Source organism: Urtica dioica, chromosome 2 (genome assembly GCF_054948205.1).
Source record: "Urtica dioica subsp. dioica isolate 48M chromosome 2, U.dioica_male_clone48M_v1_H2, whole genome shotgun sequence".
Taxonomy (NCBI): Eukaryota; Viridiplantae; Streptophyta; class Magnoliopsida; order Rosales; family Urticaceae; genus Urtica; species Urtica dioica.
Genome location: NC_142757.1, coordinates 40602963 through 40624429, shown reverse-complemented (window position 1 = coordinate 40624429; position 21467 = coordinate 40602963). Strand labels below are relative to the sequence as shown.

The window sequence follows — 21467 nt, the reverse complement described above, 5'->3', positions numbered from 1 at the left end:
CTTCCCTTAGCTGTGATTGGTGTTTGCCTCGTCCGTCGTTGGTCCTGCAAGAGAATGTAATAATGAACTACAAAGGGAAAACAGAGGGGTTGTCTCTGTTTACCTCTCCGACGCTCAACATTAGTAGGATTGAGGTGGATATAGAGGGTCAAGGTGTTTAGAGGCCGAGACTTGAGAGAAACGAGCGAGGTACGAGTTCGACAGCGTTTCAGTACTCAAATTCGGATTACCAGGATCAGGGGAAGGACCCCTATATTTATAGGCGACCAAGGGGCGTTTTGGGCATCTCCTTGGCCGAAGGCCGGCTCTGAGCCGGCCATGGAGGCGAAGGCCGGCCCTGGGTCGGCCGTGGAGGCGAAGGCCGGCCCTGGGTCGGCCGTGGAGGCGAAGGCCGGCTCTGGGTCGGCCATGGAGCCGAAGGCCGGTCCTGGGTCGGCCGTGGAGGCGAAGGTCGGCTCTGGGTCGGCCGTGGAGGCGAAGGCCGGCTCTGGGTCGGCCATGGCCGGGCGAAGGCCGGCTCTGGGTCGGCCATGGAGCTGAAGGCCGGCCCTGGGTCGGCCGTGGAGGCGAAGGCCGGCTCTGGGTCGGCCATGGCCGGACGAAGGCCGACTCTGGGTCGGCCGTGGAGCCGAAGGCCGGCTCTGGGTCGGCCGTGGCCAGGCGAAGGCCGGCTCTGGGTCGGCCGTGGCCAGGCGAAGGCCGGCTCTGGGTCGGCCGTGGCCGAGCGTCGGCTCTGAGTCGGCCGTGTGCCGGTGAAATCTTAGGATGGCCGCTATCGCGGCCGTCGCCGCTCTACCGGGCCGAGACGGACCGGTAACACCAAAGATTCATTAAGGATAGTGAAATAACATATTTTATTGAACCAATACCAAACTAGTTGGAAATCTATTAGGGTACCGCATAAACCAGCGGTCCAATTTTAAACAGTTTAAAATTTTAACTAGCCCGATTTGATTAGTTAAATGGTTGGTCGCGTCTAAAATTTTGAAACCACGTCTAAACCGGAGCGGGTCGGTTAGTATTTGAAAAAATAAGTCTAAAACAGTTTTGTCTTAGACGGTCTGATCTAAAATCTAACCACACCGGTTATTACTTAAGAAAATATAATAAAAAAAATATTAAATCGGTCTCTTCTCAAATGGTACGGTTTTCCTTTGGTCTAAAAAGTCTAAAACAATTTGAATCTGTCTAAATCGGGCCGGACTGTTTTCATCGGTTTGATTTGGTCCGATTTAATTATTTTTTTGACATTTAAGATCTATCTAATCTTAATTTTTTGACTGATTTTGAACCGAACTTGACCTAATTTTTTGACTGATTTTGAACCGGACTTGACCGTGGATTGGATTGGCAACGTGTACGGGTAAGCCGGATACACCTATTCCGTTATCCATACCCGCTATAATTTTTTACCCGTTACCCGAACCCGTTTACCCGGGTTTTGAGATGGGCCGGGTAACGGGGATACCCGTTGGGTAAGCGGGTTAGAAATATTAGACCCATTTACGTGGTTTTAAAAAGTGTAGCGGGTCGGGTAGACCCGTTTACAAAATAAAAATCCATCAACGACATAAAGTTTAAAAATAATAAAATTTAGGTGAAAAATATCAAAGTGCTACTACAATATAAAGAACTTAAAAATTCAAAATAAATAAATAAAAAACATAAAAAGTCTTCATTGCAAATTGGGTCATCTTCATTGCGAATTAGATCATCTAATTAGATAAACATATAATGATTTATAATATTTTTAAATATTTAAAAGTTAACGGGTTAGGTCCCGGGTAACCGAGTACGGGATGACTATTCCGTTAACCGTATCCGACCCGTTAAAATCTTTATGGATATTACCCGTTTACTCAAAAAGAACGGGTAATATCCGACCCGATAATATCGAGTAACAGGTCGAAATGTGGGTAACGGATCAAATTGTCATCCCTAATCATGGACATCCCAACCAAATATGAACAATAATCATTATTTAAGCGAAAAATTTGGGAAAGTGTAACTAAATAATTAAAATTATCAACACACAACAATGCAAAATATTTACACGCATAGAAAAATCATTAGTGAATTGAAGCATTCGCAATTATACAATAAGAGCAAATCTATAATCGATAACAATGATAAAGTATTAAAAGCTGTCAATATTTATTTTTGGATAAATTATAATGAACACGAAAAACAAGACTTCACAACTCGAAAATTCAGTCGAAGTTTACAAACCTTAATCATATACATTCATGTAAACACAGTTCTCACTTATCACCATCATTCAAAACCTTCAAAACAAAATAATGTAATCATTAAAATAAAAGTAAACGGTTTTCAAGCCAATTTGCATTAATCTCCCAATTTGAAATCTGAGCATAATGCTAATGAAAAGATTTTGATAATCTTCCCAGCTGATTTCCAATATAAATTGATAACAAAATGAAGAGAGTTAATTTGCATAATTCAAAATTTTCATTAGTACCGATTTATAAATCTTTTATCCGTCGAATTAAAACTGAAATCATAAAATTTAGATTTTTTAAAATAAGAAAATGAAATAGCTACTTTACACGTAAGCACAAAAGATTAGATTAAATTAATCCTAATTTTTTCCCTGAATAATTAACCCAACATATTTTAGTAGATTTGTCAGAACCTGACGAAAGAGATGGACCCCGCCGGTTATATTTTTCTTACAATTTAACATTTTAAATTCCGTGCCCAAACTATTACCACCACACTTCCACTCGTTCATCTTTCATATGGCCAAATATGCACCGTTCGATGAAAACAACGCACTCGATCAACGCCTTATATAATACACTCGTGCTAAAGGCGCGTGATATTTAAAGCGGTAAGTCGAATAAAACACTGCGTTTTGATAGGGATCTTCGCACGTGTGACTTCTTTCTCTCGCACGTACCTCACATGATCTCTGCTTCCCAAGCTTTTCTTGTTCGCATAAATATATCTCCCATTTTTGTTTTTCTCTTTTTTCAACTTCACGCCAAACAAAACATTTTTTCTCATTTCCTGAGGAAAAAAAAAAAGGAACTTGAGAAGACTTTGAATTTCCCAGGCGACTTGTTCGTTGTTCTCGTCGATTAGTTCTCATAATATTTCGCCTAATCCTATCGGTTCACTATGTCGGTTAGTATTTCTTTTTTATGCTTTGGTTATTTTTCTTTTAATTTTGGGTAGGGTTTTCTAGCTCTCTAGTTTTCTGTTTTTGAAATGGATTCTGCGATTCGAACTTTCACAAGATCTATTTTTGGGCTTATGTTCGAAAGTTTGTTGTGACATGACAATGAGGTTATTTAACTTGTTTTCTCGGTTTTTGAATTTTCGGGAAATAAACTTATATTGAAGGTAAAGAAAATTTGTAAACTCGCAGAAATTTATGAAGCCTAATTATTGAATATTAAAGGCTGTATTGTATTCTCTAAGATCTAGTGAGGAATTATCTTGGCTGATCTAGAATTTGATGTAAAGGCTTTTTCTTGGCCAACCGTTATAGGGAAAGGCAGTTTTTATTCATCGACTTCATCATTCGTTGACGATAGTCGTGCTTTCTTTTTTAATTAGTTAAGATGCTGGATCTTGATCAGCTGGGTAATTTCATTAATGTATTTTTATTTAAAAGAAAAAAATAATCGATATATTTTCAGGATTTACTTATATGATTAGGTGAAAATAAATTATTACAGAAGAGATTAAAACTGCAAAAGATGGACAAAGATTCAATGCAATGGAAGTGTATTTATGAAAATCTTGGGTTTTTAAATACGGATTCGTCATAAGTGAAGTAAAAAAAAAATCTAGTAATTGTTTATATTTTTATATATTTCACTAATTCATTTTTTTAAATCCTTCACGCGGAAAAATCACAATCTTGTAATGATTTTCCAATGACGTTTAGACTCGTTACTGATAGAGCAACAATTTTATGTGTATGTGAAAACCTTTCTTTTCTGTGCATTAGAAATGTCAGAGTTCTGCAAATTTTAGCTTCCTTCTGCAGAATTAACTTGAACAAACATTGTGCTTCAGGCTCAGGTAAAATCTGTCAAGGTCAGCAACGTTTCCCTAGGAGCAAATGAGAGAGACTTACAGGAGTTTTTCTCTTTCTCGGGTGATATCGAATATGTTGAAATGATGAGGTTTTTTTTTTTTTTTTTTTTTTTTTTTTTTTTCTTTTGGTTTGTTTTTTATATCAATTTTTTTGATGGTTTGATTTCCCTACATGACTCTAAACCTCTACTATTTCTTTTGCAGCGATACAGAGCGGTCCCAAGTTGCATATGTTACCTTCAAGGATTCACAAGGAGCCGAGACTGCTGTCCTTCTTTCGGTAATCAGGCCTTCTTTATTATAACAATAATCCGAAGCTGATACCACATTGTGTTACTGCTTCTTCTTTTTTTCTTTTAATGGGAGCTTTAGCCCTGTATTGATGATTATAGCCAACAATTTTACGGGGGGAAATATAGATTGTACCCGTCTTTTTTTTTTTTTTGAAAAGAAAACCCAACCCAACATGAAAAACTATGATAACGGAGGTAGTGGACATGAGTTTTGAAAACCGACTTCTTCTTTAGAAAGGGGACATGAGCATCCAATCAATAGCAAAGAGTGTAATATTTAGAAACCGCGTACTATATTGATTGTCCCTAAATTTCCGTGGCTAGTTTTGGAAACACGCTCACCTTTGAAGTGTGTATTAATTTTCAGGGAGCAACGATTGTAGACATGTCCGTGACAATCACTCTCTCTCCGGATTACGAGCTGCCACCAGAAGCTTTAGCGCCTCCTGTACGTATTTATGTACCGAAAATAAAATAAAATAATAATACGAGTCTCTAAATTTGGCCCATTAAGTGACTGGCTTTGTTTTGTTTCTTTAGGTGACGGAAAATAAGGCTCGCGAGGGAGACGAATCGGCGCTCCGCAAAGCAGAGGACGTGGTGACAGGCATGCTCGCAAAGGGATTCATATTGGGAAAAGACGCTGTGAACAAGGCCAAGAGCTTTGACGAGAAGCTTCAGATCACATCGACGGCCTCGGCAAAAGTCATCTCTCTCGACAAGAAGATCGGTCTCACCGACAAGATCACGGCGGGGACTTCTCTGGTGGGGGACAAAGTCCGGGAAGTTGACCAGAAGTTTCAGGTCTCGGAGAAGACCAAGTCGGCCCTCGCGGTTGCCGAGCAGAAAGTGAGCGACGCGGGGTCCGCCATAATGAAAAACCGCTACGTGTTCACGAGCGCCGCGTGGGTCTCCGGAGCTTTCAGCAAGGTCGCGAAAGCCGCCGGAGAAGTCGGAACGATGACGAAGGAGAAAGTTGGCATGGTCGAAGATGAGCAGAAGAGGAAAGTCGTCGATGACTATGCACAAGTTCATCTCTCGGAATCTCCTCCGAGAGCATCGGCGCCGCCGCCGAGCGAGCCGGCCAAATCGAAGCCCGAGCCCGCGCATGGTCTGATACTTTGAAAACGGTCGGTCAATTTTTGTTTTTTGTTCTGTAAATTCGTTTTTGAGCATTTGGATTGTTAAATGTTGGTGTTTCGATAGGTTTACATTTTTCTAGTTGGACTTTGTTTTTTATTCTATAAAATCTCAATAAGAAAAACTTTTGTGGGGTTACCAAGCTTGCTTTGTCCCTCTCATGTCGTTGTTTACTAATTTGGTCTCTATGTCATTTGGTCTCTATGGAAACAACAAATTTTTGTGAGGTAATACTTATTTTAATGCTGAGAAGTCTGTTGAAGCTTCTGTTGTGGGTGCTCTTTCTTTGCGTACATCTTCGTTTTCAATATATTTCTTAGTTAGTCAATGAAATCCGTATTGTATTGCATTTACATAACTACTCCGGTTGAGAGAGGCGCGTAAGGAATATATTTGTTTGTTTATTTTTGGCAAGAAATACGTATGAGGAATCTTTTGGATATGCTTCTTAGGGGTTCAACTACGGCTGTGATCCATGTTTTCCACTATTTAACAACATACATACATATATAGATTGATTACTTTACAAGAAATATGTGGTAACTTTTTATATCTTAATTCAAAGCTTGTTTAGAAAACATTGGTAGACTGGTATCATTTGGGGTTGGGAATTTCAAATTATATATTATTAAAGGAGATTAAGTAGCCATGGAAAGTTAAACAAAAAAAAAAGTATACGGACGTGACACAAATCATTTGGGGTTGGGAATTTCAAATTATATATTATTAAAGGAGATTAAGTAGCCATGGAAAGTTAAACAAAAAAAAAGTATACGGACGTGACACAAATCATTTGGGGTTGGGAATTTCAAATTATATATTATTAAAGGAGATTAAGTAGCCATGGAAAGTTAAACAAAAAAAAAGTATACGGACGTGACACAAATCAATGTTTGATTGCTTGTCCATCTACGTATCGACCATTACATAAGGGATGCACGTTGTATATTTTGAATTAGAGGATATATATATATATATATATATATATATATATATATAAAGAAGGTTTAGGTCCAGATGATTTCTTTTCTCAACTCTCTTTAGAAAAATGTAATAATTGATAATTTTCTTTTGTTTTGTATCAAGTCTAAGGTGTACCGTTGTGTGACGATGATAAAACTCATCTATCTCGGATTTGAAACTCTTTCAAGTCCGGAAGCTTTCTTATTTAAGAAGGTTTGTTTTCAGTTTAGAATCAAGTTTTGAAAAAGAAGTATATATCTCTCTCCGTCTCTCTCTCTCTTGAATGACTAGAAAGCCTAATTCAAGATCCTCTCCGAAGTTCTTACCTATCCCTTCTCTCAACAAACTTATTCTGAGCATAACCACTCCGAGCCTACGTACTCAAATCCTCATCTTCTCTTTATCCTCAGGTTATAGAAAAATCTCTCTATTACATAAGCAAGCTATCCTCAATATCAATATTCAGTAAAAAAAAAATGGTATCAAAGCCAAACCATTACTCAAAAAGCGCCAAAGAAAGCACTATTCAAAAAGTCACTATTCAAAATCACTATTCACCCAGGAAATAATTGCTGCGAAGATTGCTATTCTCCTAGCTTCTAAAAAAAAGAGCCGTTGAGCTTTCTCTCCTTTCTCTCTCCTACAAAAAAAAAATTCTATTTTTTGGTTTTTCTCCTATTTTTTCGAATATCTCACAAAATGGTTGGAGATGATGGTTTTTACATCTCACCACCCCCATAGATCCTCCGAAAACACTTTTCCGGTTGGGACTGTCCCAAATCTGGCCACGGAGTGCTTCCCACACGCCTCTACACGCACACCACGCGCCTACACCTTCCGCCGCGCGTGTGTCTCACGCGCGTCCCTCCGGCGTTTTTTTCCCGATTCTCCCGACTCCAAGATTTTCGGCCATGATTTTCCGACACTTTCAAGTGATCTGCGCCCTCGTCATGCTCTTCCGTTTCAGAATAGAGGCCTCTCTTCATTCGCTTGCATATTTGTTGTCTCTGTACCAGCTCGGGGTTGAGAAGCAAAACATTTCTCTTCACTTTACTATGATCCTTACTGACCATGGTGGTCTTAAGAGATAATGTCTTTGTAGATCACTGTGTGGTAGAAGACAAGCGTTTCTCGGTGTCCCTCGGAAGAGACGGAGGCATTGTTCGCGTTCTGGAAATTTGCAGGAATAATTCCTTTACTCTTTTTCTGAACAGAGAGGTGGCAGGATGGCTGGTGGACATCGTGGAGGAATGCTCCGAGTCTTTCGATTCCGACAGATTTTGGAGGAGATACGTGGGGAACGGCTTTTTGGTTATTGTGGATGTGATGTCAAACAAGAGAGGCTCGTGCCTAAGAATTCTGAAAGTGGCTCAAGGAGATGGCAGAATGATCCTTGTCCCCGAAGGACCGAAAAGGATCGGATGGAATTGCTTTTCGAGTATTCTAGGCCTGATTCTTAACCGATATGGCTACTCAATCAGAAAAGCTTCGCGAGAAGGACAGAACCCTCGCAGATGGTAAGGGGGACCAAGGTATCCAATGAGGTTTGATACTCTGATGTGGTTCAGAATTTAAGAAGCGCGGAAAGGTAGCGGAAGTCTCACAATCCTCACACACGACCCATATCCAAGAACCGATTTTTGAGAAAAAGATGAATCTGGCGATTGTGGTCTAGAGACTAAATGGTCTGTCCTCTTGGGAAGAAATTATTCGTGAAATTCAGAGGATGGCAACTTCGGAGGTTTTATGGTCTCCTTTTTCTGGAAACAAAGAAATCTTGTGGTGTAGGGATGAGAAATCGAAGGGACTAATTCTGAAGAGCAGCTAGGTTTTCATCAATAGGAAGAACGTGGCCACGTTGAAAGATTGGGAAGCTGTCGAGCAATGGGAAGGAAACTTGCTGAAAGTTAAAAATGAGTGGATTAGTATTGAAGGGCTCCCTTTTGATCTTTGGAATGTTCACGCACTGAGAACGATAGGAATGAAGTGTGGAGGGATCATCCAGGTGTCAAAAGAAACTTTGGAGCTCTCAGACATAAGATATGCTAAAATTAAGGTCAAGGGACCAAAGTGGGGCCTTTTGACGCAAATGCTCGAACTCCCTTATGGGGACCGTTCGATCTCGGTTGGTCTCTTCAATATCGAAGAAACACCCAAGGGTCCTTTTTTCCAAGACGCTACAATTGACTCCCACCCTCAAGTGACTTCCTCTGTTCAGAAGCCCTCACCTCCAGCGGGTTTTAACTTGGAATCGACAAGTTCCAAAGGTAAAGGAAAACAAGTTCAAGATGACGTGAGAAGTGTCGGCTGCTCCTCCGAAAAAGAAGGAATACGGAATTGTGGGGCAGACCTCGGTCCAAAAAGGACTCCTATCGTTGAACCTACGGTGGAGACGGGGAGTCCTTGTTGGGACAGTGAGGAAGAGTTTTCAAACATTTCTTGTGTCCCTGACACTCCTTACGGCTCGAGGATGGTAGAAGACTCCATATCAGGGAAAAAGGCGGTATCTGAGAGTCGCACAATCTCACAAGCGCCTATTAAATTGATGGATGACTACTCGTTTAATTTAATGGGCCCTAAAAAGGGCCTTGAGAATATGGTTGTGGTTTCTAGGCTCGCTGATCAGATTGCCCATATACACTCGATCGATTGTGAGTCTAGGGTGAGTGCTACCATAGTTAAAATCTGTGTCGTCTCTCCGGAGGCCCCGAGCAAAGTCCACTCTGTTTTTGGGCCTAGACAACGTGAAAACGCACCTACAACATTCAACAGTGAAGGTCGTCCTCCTAAGCTACGAATCCCAAAATCACGATGTGTTTTCTGGAAGGGCATTATTGAACGATGATTTTGTTGCCAACCAAAAGTTTTCTCCGGTTATTAGGAAGGTTGTAGCAGATTATGCCAGTGACTCCGAGCTGGGTGGTCGGAAAAAGAACGCTTTCAACAAAACGTACTTGCAGAGATGGTGGCTTGGTGATCAAGAGGTGGATTCTGCGTTCCGTCCTCCCTCTGGAGGTTTAGACGAAGATGATAAGCTAGAACCCTTTCAAGATGGCCTGCTTAGATCTCAAGATGCTTCTAAACCGGCAGATGGCTCTTCTGAAGAGACTTTCTACTCTTCCGGGGAAAATGAGGAAGACTCCTCGGAGTGCTTGGAAGGTATCGCCGCCATGATTGGGACAAGTCTCTCTTCTGGTGAGGAAGGGGTAAAGAAGCTAACTGGACAAGAGGTAAACTATCAGGCTAAATTGTCTCCAAATTTTACGCCTAGATTAGGAAGGTCTTCTGCCCGCCGCAGGAAGAGAGAGAAACTGATCCATACACGTAGCCCGGTTCGATCTTCCAAACCCTCTAAGAGGTCAAAAGAGAAGACACGTGAACTACGGAACCTGGATTTTGATATGAGCTTCGGAAAATCAGAATCCAAAGGGAGGAAGAGAGGTATTAGATGAAGATATTATCCTGGAATGTAAGGGGTACGGGACACCCCGAAAAACGGAGGGGAATCAAGTCACTTGTTTGTAAGGCAAATCCGGACATTTTAGTGCTACATGAAACAAAAAGATTTAAAATCGATAGAAGGTTCGTCGGAAGTATTTGGAGTTCACGATTCAAAGAATGGGTTACTTTGCCCGCTAATGGGGCTTCAGGTGGAATTGTCATTGTTTGGGATGTGAGGAGAGTATCGGTTTTGGATAGTATGTTAGGGGATTTCACAGTTTCAATCGAAATAGCCTATGGCGACGCCTCGTGGTGGTTCACAGGGGCTTATGGGCCATGCCGACCGCATGGGAGAGAAAGGTTTTGGGATGAGATTGCTGGCCTCGTAGAGATTTGTGAGTCTATTTGGTGCATCAGAGGTGATTTCAACGTAGTCAGATTCGCTGAAGAGAAAAATAAGCCAGTTCGGGCTAGACGAAGCATGAGAAGCTTCAATGAATTGATTGCCGAGTTAGCTTTAATTGATCCGCCTCTATCAAATGGTAAATATACCTGGTCAAATTTTCGAGAAAGCCCTACTTGTTCACGGTTAGATAGGTTTCTTTTCACCACCGGATGGAGGGGTTTATTTTCATATTGTCATCAAGAGGTTCAATTACGGGGTTTTCAGACCATTTTACCTTCACGATAAACACAGAGCCAGTTAAATGGGGTCAGAGTCCTTTCAGACTGGGTAACAATTGGTTGGAGCATCCCGATTTCAAGGCTCTGGTAGTCTCTTCTTGGTCCGAACCGGTTCCGGTGGGTTGGACATGCCATCTTTTCATGAGAAAGCTTCACAACCTGAAAAGCAAAATTAAAGATTGGTCAGCAGTTGAAAGAGAAAGGAAACTGGGCCAAAAATGTCGAATTGAGAAATAGATCTCAAGACTGGACAGATTAGAGGAGGGCTCAAATTGGTCGGATGAAAAGAGATTCGAGAGGGCTTTCTTGAAAGGTCAACTCGATGGTATCCTTGCTGACGAGGAGAGGGCAGCAAGGTTGAAGTCGAAAATTGGATGGGCCAAACACGGAGACGGTAACACTAGTCTTTTCCATTCTTTGCTTAGTGATAGGAAAGCAAAGAACTCCATTTAGAAGTTGGAAAAAGAAGATGAGTCAGTGACGGTTAAGGAAGAGGAAATCGTTGAAGAGATAAACCGCTTCTTCAAAAGGCTATACCGTGCCAACCCTTCTCCTAGAGGAGAATGGAATGGCATTGACTGGCAGAACATCAACACAAGTGATGCGGAAGACTTGTCGCGGCCTTTTGAAATAGAGGAGATTAAAGGGGCAGTCTTCGGATGTGATAGAAACAAATCTCCTGGTCCGGACGGTTTCTCCTTGGCGTTCTTCGAAGATTTTTGGGATACCATTAAAGTTGATATTCTCCAATTTTTTCGGGATTTTTGGGAATCGGGCATCATTAATAAAAGTGTTAACGAAACTTTCATCTGTCTTATTCCCAAGAAAATTAACGCATGCAAAGCAAAGGATTTTAGACCGACCAGTTTGGTGACGGGGCGTACAAGATACTAGCTAAGGTTTTAGCGGAAAGGATCAAACAATCTCTATTTTCCAAGGTGCTTTTGTCAAAGGAAGAGAAATTTTGGACTTGATACTAATTGTAAACGAGGTCGTTGAAGAAACTAAACGCTAAAAAAGGAAAGGAACGGTGCTCAAAATCGACTTCGAGAAGGCTTACGACATGTTGGACTGGAATTTTCTAGACTTTGTAATGGAAAAGAAAGGTTTTGATACTAGGTGGAGAAAGTGGGTGAAGGGATGTCTTTCATCAGTGTCTTTTTCAGTCATAATTAACGGTAAAGAGCGGAAGCACTTCTCGAGCTCGAGAGGAATCCGACAAGGAGACCCTTTATCGCCCTTTCTCTTTATACTAGTGGCGGATGCGATGTCCCGACGTATTCAGTGAGGCGTGGAGGAAGAATCTTTTCGAGCACTTTCGGTGGGATCTCCGGCGCTGCCTATTTCTCATCTTCAGTTTGCGGACGATACTCTTATTTTCGGGGTTTTTGAGAGTCACAATTGGGCGAATCTCATGGACATCATCAAGCAGTTTTGCGGAGACTCGGGCCTCAAAATTAATATTGAGAAAAATAGTTTGGTGGGAATCAATTGTAACTCTGAGGATTGTGAGAGACTTGCGGTTTCTCTAGGGTGTCAGAAAGCCGAATGGCCAATCTCCTATATCGGCATGCCACTTGGAGATAACCCGAGAAGTAAATCTTTTTGGGACCCCGTTCTATCTAAGGTCGCCAAGCGTTTGGCTGGATGGAAATGTGGCTTCCTCTCAAAAGGAGGCAAGTTGACGTTAATTCAATCTGTGCTGTCTGCTCTTTCGACATATTTTATGTCGGTTTTCAAAATGCTTATTGGTGTGGCTGTGGATTTGGAGTGGATCATGAGAAATTTTTTTGGGGAAGGTTTTGATGAGAAAAAAGGTAAGGCGGCGGTTGCATGGGAAGTCTGCTATAGATCGAAAGAGAAAGAAGGTTTGGGAATCGGGGGTTTAATTGAGAAAAATCGAGCTCTGCTAGCAAAGTGGCTATGGAGATTCCCGCTCGAGCCCAACGAGCTCTGGCACAAGGTGGTCGCAGCCATATACGAGCTTCAAGGAAACGGATGGGACCCCGGGGACGCGTCAGGACGCACTCTCCGTAGTCCTTGGAAATCAATTTTCTCGGTCGAGGAAGACTTTTTTAAGCGGTGTAAGTGGGTGGTTCGAGATGGCTCAAAAATAAGATTTTGGGAGGATGTCTGATGTGGGGAAGAGTGCTTGGAAACTCGATTTACCTCGCTCTTCCGATTATGTCCGTTGAAAAAGGTTCATATTGCTCGATTCGCTTTTAGGCCACCAAATTCGAGCGATATTGAGTGGTCCTTTAAGTTTCCAAGGAGCCTTACAGATAAAGAAGCGGAGGAGTTTACACGGCTGATGGTTTCACTAGAACCGATTTCCCTCGACGAAGGAGTTGAGGATAGAAGAGTTTGGTTGGACGACTCAGAAGACTTCACGGTTAAATCCATGAACGCCTCTCTCGCAGACGCAGGTTCAGCCTCCTCGGTACCTTTTTTCGAGGCTATGTGGAAGTCCGCTGCTCCAAAAAAAGTTCAAATTTTTGGTTGGAGAGTGGCTCTAAAAAGGATTAACACAACAGACGTCCTACAAAGACAAAATCCTCACTGGGCGCTGTCACCGAGTTGCTGTGTTTTCTGTCGTAGCGCGGCCGAGGATATCCACCACATTTTCGTTGACTGTTCGGCCGCATCCGGATTGTGGAGATGGTTTTTTGGGGAAGTTGGGATTAACGCCTCTTCGGTTGTGATCCTAGCTGATTTCTTTATCCAACACGATGTCCCAGGGAAAAATTGTAAATGGAAGGCGGTTGTCAAGACGGGAGTACTGGCTGGACTATGGATACGAAGAAACAAATGTATTTTCGAGGGAGCTGCTTGGAGCCACGATGAATTACAAGAGGCCTTCAATTTCAACTTGGCTTTGTGGCTACACTGTTCGTGTAAGGAGTTCAAGTTCTACTCTTTGGCGGACCTTCAACGGGATTGGCTAAGGGATAGTCTGTTTCAGGGTGTGGGGAGCCCAGTTTTCTCTTTTTTGTGTCCGACCTCCTGGTCAGTTGTGGGAGGCTCGGGGCTTCTATTAATATCTATTTATAATTTCCCCTCTTGTACATGACCTAAGTGGTATGTTTTGGTCGATGTTTTTTCGTTTCCGTCTGCTCCGTTTTTGGGTCTTTCTTTTGGTCCCGGGGGTCAGGAAGAAATGTCTCATCTTTTTGTAAAGTGGCTTTTGCCTCATTCACTTTTCCTCTGTGTAAAGGCCTATAGGGCCAGCTTTTGATAGTGGTCTCGTTTTTATGGTTGGCTCAGCCTGGGTTCGCGTGCTCGACTGGCGTTGGATTCGGGGAGCTAGCTATAAACGTCCCACCTTTTGTGTAAAGTGGCTTTCGCCTTTTCAAATATATATAATGAAGTTACCGTTTAAAAAAAAATCACTATTCACCGTTGATTTTATCATAGTTTTTGAAGTTTAAGATTGATTCTCTCGGAGAATTTTGCAAGTTTTCTACTTATATTATTTAAAGTTTTAGTTTATGTTGAGAAGTTGTGTTGGTAAACCAAAATTGTGTTGGTCAACCGTGTTTTACCAAAATAGGCGTTTAGATGGTTACACAAGTGTTCCCTTAACCCTCTTAATAAAACCTAATACCCATAAACAATATGAATAGAATCCTCAAAATCTTCGAGTCTACCAATCCTTCTACTTCAAATGACTTTGTTGAAACCATTGATGAAGATATAAATAGTACGTAAATAAATATTGCTCAAATAGAAAATCACTTGGATCTAAACCTTCTTCTTCTTCGTCCACCTCTGGCAGACTGTCTTTGTCATCACTGGATAGTTGAGATTGAACATCTTCTAGGAGGTTTTGAAAATCTTGTTTTGTTGAGGCCGCTGCTAATAAGGTTTGAACCTTGCTCTTTTGAGTAAAGAATTCTAGATGATGTGAATGAGTAGAAGGATACCCAACTTTTGAAGAAAGAAAATTTTGAATCGCTTCTTTGTTGGCTTGGGAGACATTGAAAGTGTCCCACCATTTGATTCTGCATAGTCTAACTAATAAAGGAATTTTTGTTTCTTGATTAATAATTTGAAATGTCCAGGCAAGGATCCATGGAACACCAAATTTTGAAGAGAAAGATAATAATTTATTAGCACAAGATTTTTTTTAGAGTAAAGATCAGATCCTTCTTGAATGGGAGAATGAAGAATGCTTGAGAGTAGTCCAAAATATGACCACCATTCTTGAAACCACAAAGCAAAGGGTTCGGTGACTTGTCTTGAAAATTGAATAAACCAAGAGTGAGAAAAGGCTCGAATAAATAAAACATTGTACCAAGCCCTTTGATAATCTAAATAGTTGTAAGATTTCATTGCAGGACATGAGAAATATGTTGGGGTATAAATATTTTGATTCCAATAAGAAGGGGTGAGGACTTTGAGGATTTTGAATAATTTATCTTTTTTAGAATCATTAGGATCAAAACAATGATTAATTTCTATCGAGTTTGAATCTATGAGAATTTGTTCATACAATTTTCTATCTTTGAGGGGATAACTTGATATAAAGAGACATTGGGGAGGAAAAACTTTTCTTAAAATATTTGGAAAATTTATATTTTGTATACCTCCAAACTCAGGTTCTAGAGTAATAATGGTTTGATTAATAGGTTTGTTGAAATACATAGAAGGATGGATTTTATCTGTTTTGATAAAAGTAGAAGGAGATTTGGAGGAAGATGGCTTGAGGAAGAAAATGATGGAGTAGGAAAATCTTTGAGTACACTGAAGCTATTTTGTGTAGCAAGTGCATTTGAATGAGATTCTTTCGTCATTTTGACCGGTGCATCTTTTTTAATAAATTTCTTTTTTGAATCTTTCTTTCTTGAATCAGCCATTGAATCTATTATTTTCCCTGCAGAAATACTCGTGAGAAAAATATCAGGGAGATAATTAGTACTTCCTTTGATATGTTCTACATCAACATCAAAATTGCTTAATGGAGCTTGCCATCTATCAAAATATTGTTTAGAAACTAAATTTTTAATATCTGTTTTTTTTAATTAGTAATATAAGCCACATAAACATAAGCGTTTGCGTTTTAGCCAATGTTTTGTAAATTTTTCGTAAATACCCAAAAACTTTTGTAAATGTTTCGTAGATAGTCATATTGACTATAAATTTACTCTGCGTTTTGATAGCGTAAATAGATTTACGAAGCCACTGGACCCTCTTTTTAATTAATCTTTGACCGCTTTGCAATCAATTCTTAATAAAAATCTTTTCATGTATAAATAATCTTCAAATTTTTTAATACATAACACAATGGCTAGTAGCTCCTTTTTTTTATAGTAGAATAATTTTGTTGAGTAGAGTTCCAACAATCAGAATAATATCGGACTAGAGACTCTTGGGTTTGACCAGGTAATCTTTGTTTGAATATGCTGCTGTCGCCGTTTTTCGGACAACGATTTAGGAGCCACGGGCGGTTAGACCCAAGGCCGGACCGAGTGGCCTCGCCTGGGCTCGAGCGTGTCGGACCTGGTTGCCCAGATCTTCCCTTGGCTGTCGATGGTGTTTGAGCTCGCCGGGGTACCTGGAAAGGATGAGAGAACCGTGAGCTAAGAAGGGAAAACAGAGGAGGTGCCTCTGTTTACCTCTCCGGCGCTCAACATTAGAGGGATTGAGTTGGAGAATAGAGGGTTTAAGTATTTAGGGGCCGAGACTTGAGAGAAACGAGCGAGAGGTGAGTGTTGGAATTGATCTAGGGTTTAAGAAAAAGATTAAACGCTTCGGGAAGCGGCGGAATTTTAAAAAATTTCTTTTCAAGTAAAAACAGTTTTTACTAACCTAGACAAAGAAGCAAGTACATGTAATTAAAAATCAATATGAGCTAAGAGTTTACTAACCTTTCTTGAAGCTTGAACTTTGAAGAAGCTTTTGGAAAGTTCGCAACGCTCGTCTCCCCTCGCAGCACGTCTCTCTTTCTTTCCTCGGCACCTCGAGCAACCACGAAAGTTTCTATCACTAAATCACTCGAAATAAAGGAATCAGTGAGTGGGCACTTTTAAACACTACGACTTAAGAACAAGTCTTGAAGTCGCAGAGCTAAACACTAGGTCGAGTGAGCACCTAGGTGCCAAGACAAGAAAAAATCGAAAATAAACTAGAGAGAGAGAGAGAGGATTTTCGGCCACAAGTTCTAGAGAGAGAGTCTCTCAAATCTCTTAAACTTGGATGAATGTCTAGAATGAGAGGAATGAGGGTCCTATTTATAGGAGAGGGGTTGGCCTTGGAAAGAAGTAGTTTCCTCTTATTTTCCAAGCCTTTATGAGCAATCTTTTATTACCCATTCCTATCAACATAGGCGCCCACCTCATGCACATCCACAAGGGATTAGTTTCCTCTTTTATTCCATGCCTTTGACTTTCTCTTGGCTTGTTTGGCCGAAATCCCATGTGCATCCATATGCAAATTTGTTTCCTCTTTTTCTTTTGGCAAGTATCTTGATACATTTATGCACAAAATATTCTCTTTCTCTTGGGTATTTTGGGCGCCCATCTCTCATCTAGAAGGAGCTTCTAGAAGCTTCTTCATTTGTTCATGACAACATGAGAAAAACCCATTAAGAATTTTCAATAAAATTCTTATGAAATGAAATTAAGTCACAAGGCCCAATAATCAAGTCATGGCCGAGTGACATTAAGTCATCAAATGAACTTGTCAAAAAATTTATTGACATTCATTTCATCCTATGTCTCAAAAGACAAAAATACCCTTTTGATAATTTTCGTTCTTGTTTTGACTTAGCTTCCAGTTTAACTATTCCTATCGATGTGATTCGTGACAGTGACCTCATGGACCCAAATGAACAAAGCTTGAGCTAAACACTTGGACTCAAAAGTTCACAAACCTTTTCCAAGTTTAGCTTAATGCCAACTGACTCCACTAAAGAGCTGACACTGAAAATCTCTCGGTTCAAATGAATTTATTTTCTACTCAAGAATTCGACCTAATTATGATGAGCGGATCCACTGAATATTATCTATGTTTACCCTTCATGAATGTCATCAGCTAGTCGGGATTTACTAAGTTACCATTTTACCCTTCTAGCTGTTATTTCCTCAACTCCTTTGTCGCTTGTGAATAAGTTAGAAACAATGTATTGACGAGGAGCTAACAAGTCACATTGTTTCATCCAAAAGAGTCAGGACTCAATTTGGACACTGGCCAGTTCATTTATTCACACTCCAAGGAACAAAGCATGAGGTGACATACATTGCATTTCAGCAATCTTGTACATGAATTCCATATCTATGAGAACTTCACAAAGTTACTCATGACAGACTCACAACTTAGTACTTCACCAATAGGCCTTGTTCGGAATCACATAGTGAGTCCGAACTTTGACTTTCTCAAATGAGAATACTAAGGTGTGAAATGGCATGTCTCATTTCAGGATTAAGGTAAGCATGATGCAATTCATACATAGTGACTTCGAGACATAAGAGGTTAAATGGTTTGTTCTTATCTTGTCTCTAGAAGTGCACTGGTCAATTCAGTACCTTCGGAAGATACCTAGAAGAACTATAGAGTCTCCAACTCTCAATGCCTCATAACCAGACATCATAGATTCTTCTAACAATCATACTGAGGTCAATAGTCCTTTGACCCTAAGATTGCGAATATATCGTTTTAAGCAAACTACGAAGAGTTTGTTCATGCAAATCTACATTTGTCTCTTCGTAAGTTGTTAAGTTTGTTTATGGACTAAAAGACTAGGGTTTTATCATAAAGCTTCAAACAAAGAAAGAATGAATGAACGTTTCAACTTTATTATTAATGAATAAGCAATTACAAGCAAGAGTCTTCGTAAGACTATATGACATCAAATGTACATAAATAGAAACTACTACTCTTCTTGTGGGCACCATTGACAACAAACTCCCACTTGACTCAAAGAAGATGTGAGTAGTCCTACATGCCTAATCCCTCTGGAAGTTGGTCGAAGACCATGTTCGCTAGGGCCTTGGTGAATAGATCTGCCAGAGATCTACTTCACCTCCACGTCTCCGCGTTGCGCGATCTCTCGAATCAAATGGTATTTCCTCTCAATATGTGTAGAGCGCTTATGGCTTCGAGGTTCCTTTGAGTTAGCGACAGCCCCACTATTATCACAATAAAGGGTCATGGGCTCGTCGACGTTCGGAACAACTTCCAAATACTTAAGGAATTTTCTAAGCCATACAGCCTCTTTGGATGCTTCACAAGCAGCCACATATTCTGCTTCCATTGTGGAGTCAGCAATGCAAGATTGCTTAATACTTCTCCACACAACAGCTCCACCATTAAGGATGAACATAGATCCCGAAGTGGATTTCCTGGAATCCTTATCCGCTTGAAAATCGGAGTCGGTATATCCCGTCATAGTCAGGTCAGTACCTGAGTATGTAAGCATCAAATTCCTAGTTCTTCGAAGATACTTAAGAACATGTTTAACAGCAATCCAGTGCTCGGGTCCAGGGTTGGATTGGAAACGACTAACTACGCCAACGGCGAAACAGATGTCAGGTCTAGTGCAAAGCATAGCATACATGAGGCTTCCTACGGCAGAGGCGTAAGGAATCTTCCTCATGTCTTCAATCTCTTGTGCAGTCTTGGGAGACTGGTCCTTAGAGAGTGAAACTCCATGCCTAAAGGGTGTTTGACCCCTCTTGCAGTCTTGCATCGAGAAGCGATCCATCACCTTATCAATATAAGATGCTTGAGAGAGCGACAGGGTCCGGTTTTTCCTATCTCGAAAGATTTGGATTCCCAGAATGTATGCGGCTTCTCCTAGATCCTTCATATCGAATTGCTTTGCCAGCCAGACCTTAACCTCAGATAACTTACCCACGTCATTACCAATGAGTAGTATATCATCGACATATAGTACCAGAAACACAACCTTGCCTTCGTGTATTAACTTGTAAACACAAGGCTCATCTATTGACTGTTCAAAGCCAAAGCTCTTTACAGTTTCATCGAATCTAATATTCCATGACCTAGATGCTTGCTTTAGTCCATAAATGGATTTAAGCAACTCGCAAACCTTGGTCTCTTGACCTTTATCCACGAAACCGTCTGGTTGAGCCATGTAAATGCGCTCGTCAAGATTGCCATTCAGAAAGGCTGTCTTGACATCCATTTGCCAGATCTCATAGTCGAGAGCTGCAGCTATGGATAGGAGTATGCGGATGGATTTAAGCATCGCGACTGGCGAGAAGGTTTCTTCATAGTCAATCCCTTCTTGTTGGGTATAACCCTTCGCCACAAGTCGTGCTTTGAACGTCTCGACGTTCCCATCAGGACCCCTTTTCTTCTTGTATATCCACTTACACCCTACGGGTTTAATCCCTTCAGGAAGGTCTACAAGTTTCCAGACTTTGTTGACATACATCGAGTGCATTTCAACTTTCATGGCGTCAAGCCAAAGGTTTGATTCAGAACAAGCCATCGCTTGGCTATAGGAAACAGGGTCATCCATGTCGGAGACGGCTACGAGAGAGTCTCCATAAGACATGTACCTGTCAGGCTGTTGAACAGCCCTCCCACTACGTCGAAGTACTACTTGACGAGATTCTGATGAGTTAGGTTGTGTTTCAGTTGGGGTAAGAACAGTTCTTACAGATGAGGTAGAAGCTTCCTCACCCAACTTTTCTTCAAGCACAATTTTGCTTCTAGGTTTCGCATCCTTCATAAAGTCCTCCTCAAGGAAACGAGCATTCGTGCTAACAAAAGTCTTATCGTCCTCGAGACTATAGAAAGTAAAACCTTTGGTTTCCTTCGGATATCCTACAAACAGGCACAATTCTGACCTACTAGCCAACTTGCTAGTCTTTTGCCTCAGCACGTGTGCAGGGCAACCCCAAATTCGGATGCGGCCAAGATTCACTTTACGGCCAGTCCATCTTTCATAAGCAGTACCAGGAACCGTTTTAGACGGAACTTGGTTCAGAATGTAAGCGGCTGTTTCGAGGGCATATCCCCAAAAGGAAAGCGGGAGTGATGAGTAACTCATCATTGATCTAACCATCTCCATAAGAGTTCGGTTTCTTCTCTCTGACACTCCGTTTTGTTGAGGTGTGCCAGGTGCGGTAAGCTGAGAAGCGATACCTTCTTCTTTAAGAAAGTCATCGAACTCTCCAGACATATACTCACCACCTCGATCAGATCGAAGGGTTTTGATCACTTTGCCAGTTTGCTTTTCCACTAAAGCCCTAAAGACCTTAAATACGTTAAAGGTCTCGGATTTGTGTTTAAGCAAATAGACAAACCCATATCGCGAGTATTCATCAGTGAAGGTAACGAAGTATTCGTATCCTCCACGTGCCTGTTGGCTGAGCAGACCACATACATCAGAATGTATCAGTTCCAGCAACTCAGTGGCTCTTCGACCCTTATCAGAGAAAGGTCGCTTAGTCATTTTTTCTTCTATGCAGGATTCACAAGTAGGTAGTGAACCTATTGCAGAGGCTTGGAGTGGACCGTCCCTCACAAGTCTCTTAATCCTATCTAGACTGATATGACCAAGTCTTAAGTGCCATAGGTATGTTGATTTTGTTAGATCGGAGGATTCAGAAAGTTTGATCCTCTTTGGCTCCCTAATTAGATCGTTATCTATTTCGGTGTCTAAAAGAGAAGGTTTAGTGGGATAGATGTAGAAAAGAGCATTCTTCATACATGCATCAGTGACAAAAGAATTATCAGGAAACGAAATACGAATTCCATTCTTAATGAACTTTAAACAATAATCTTGCTCAAAAAGACGAGCAACGGATATTAAGTTCTTCCCAAAGGTAGGAACAAAATAAACATTATTCAAGTTTAAAGTGCGGTCTTCAAAAGATAGCGTCACGGATCCCACAGCCTTTGCAGACA

General features: G+C 41.0%; 1 protein-coding gene across 1 annotated transcript; it reads left to right on the top strand.

The window, feature by feature from the left end:
* Positions 1-2958: 2958 nt before the first annotated feature.
* LOC149404739 (binding partner of ACD11 1-like) lies at positions 2959-5639 on the top strand. The gene is made up of 5 exons (XM_089605335.1): positions 2959-3147; positions 4048-4157; positions 4273-4348; positions 4729-4809; positions 4902-5639. Exons 1-5 carry the CDS (start codon positions 3142-3144, stop codon positions 5484-5486), a joined length of 858 nt encoding a protein of 285 aa, XP_089461461.1. The 5' UTR covers positions 2959-3141; the 3' UTR covers positions 5487-5639.
* The last annotated feature ends 15828 nt before the right edge of the window (positions 5640-21467 follow it).

Excerpts from the sequence above, each read along its gene's own strand:
- LOC149404739 (XM_089605335.1), top strand. Across the intron at positions 4,349-4,728 it reads AGACTGCTGTCCTTCTTTCG|GGAGCAACGATTGTAGACAT; the intron begins GTAATCAGGCCT and ends ATTAATTTTCAG. Across the intron at positions 4,810-4,901 it reads CAGAAGCTTTAGCGCCTCCT|GTGACGGAAAATAAGGCTCG; the intron begins GTACGTATTTAT and ends TTGTTTCTTTAG.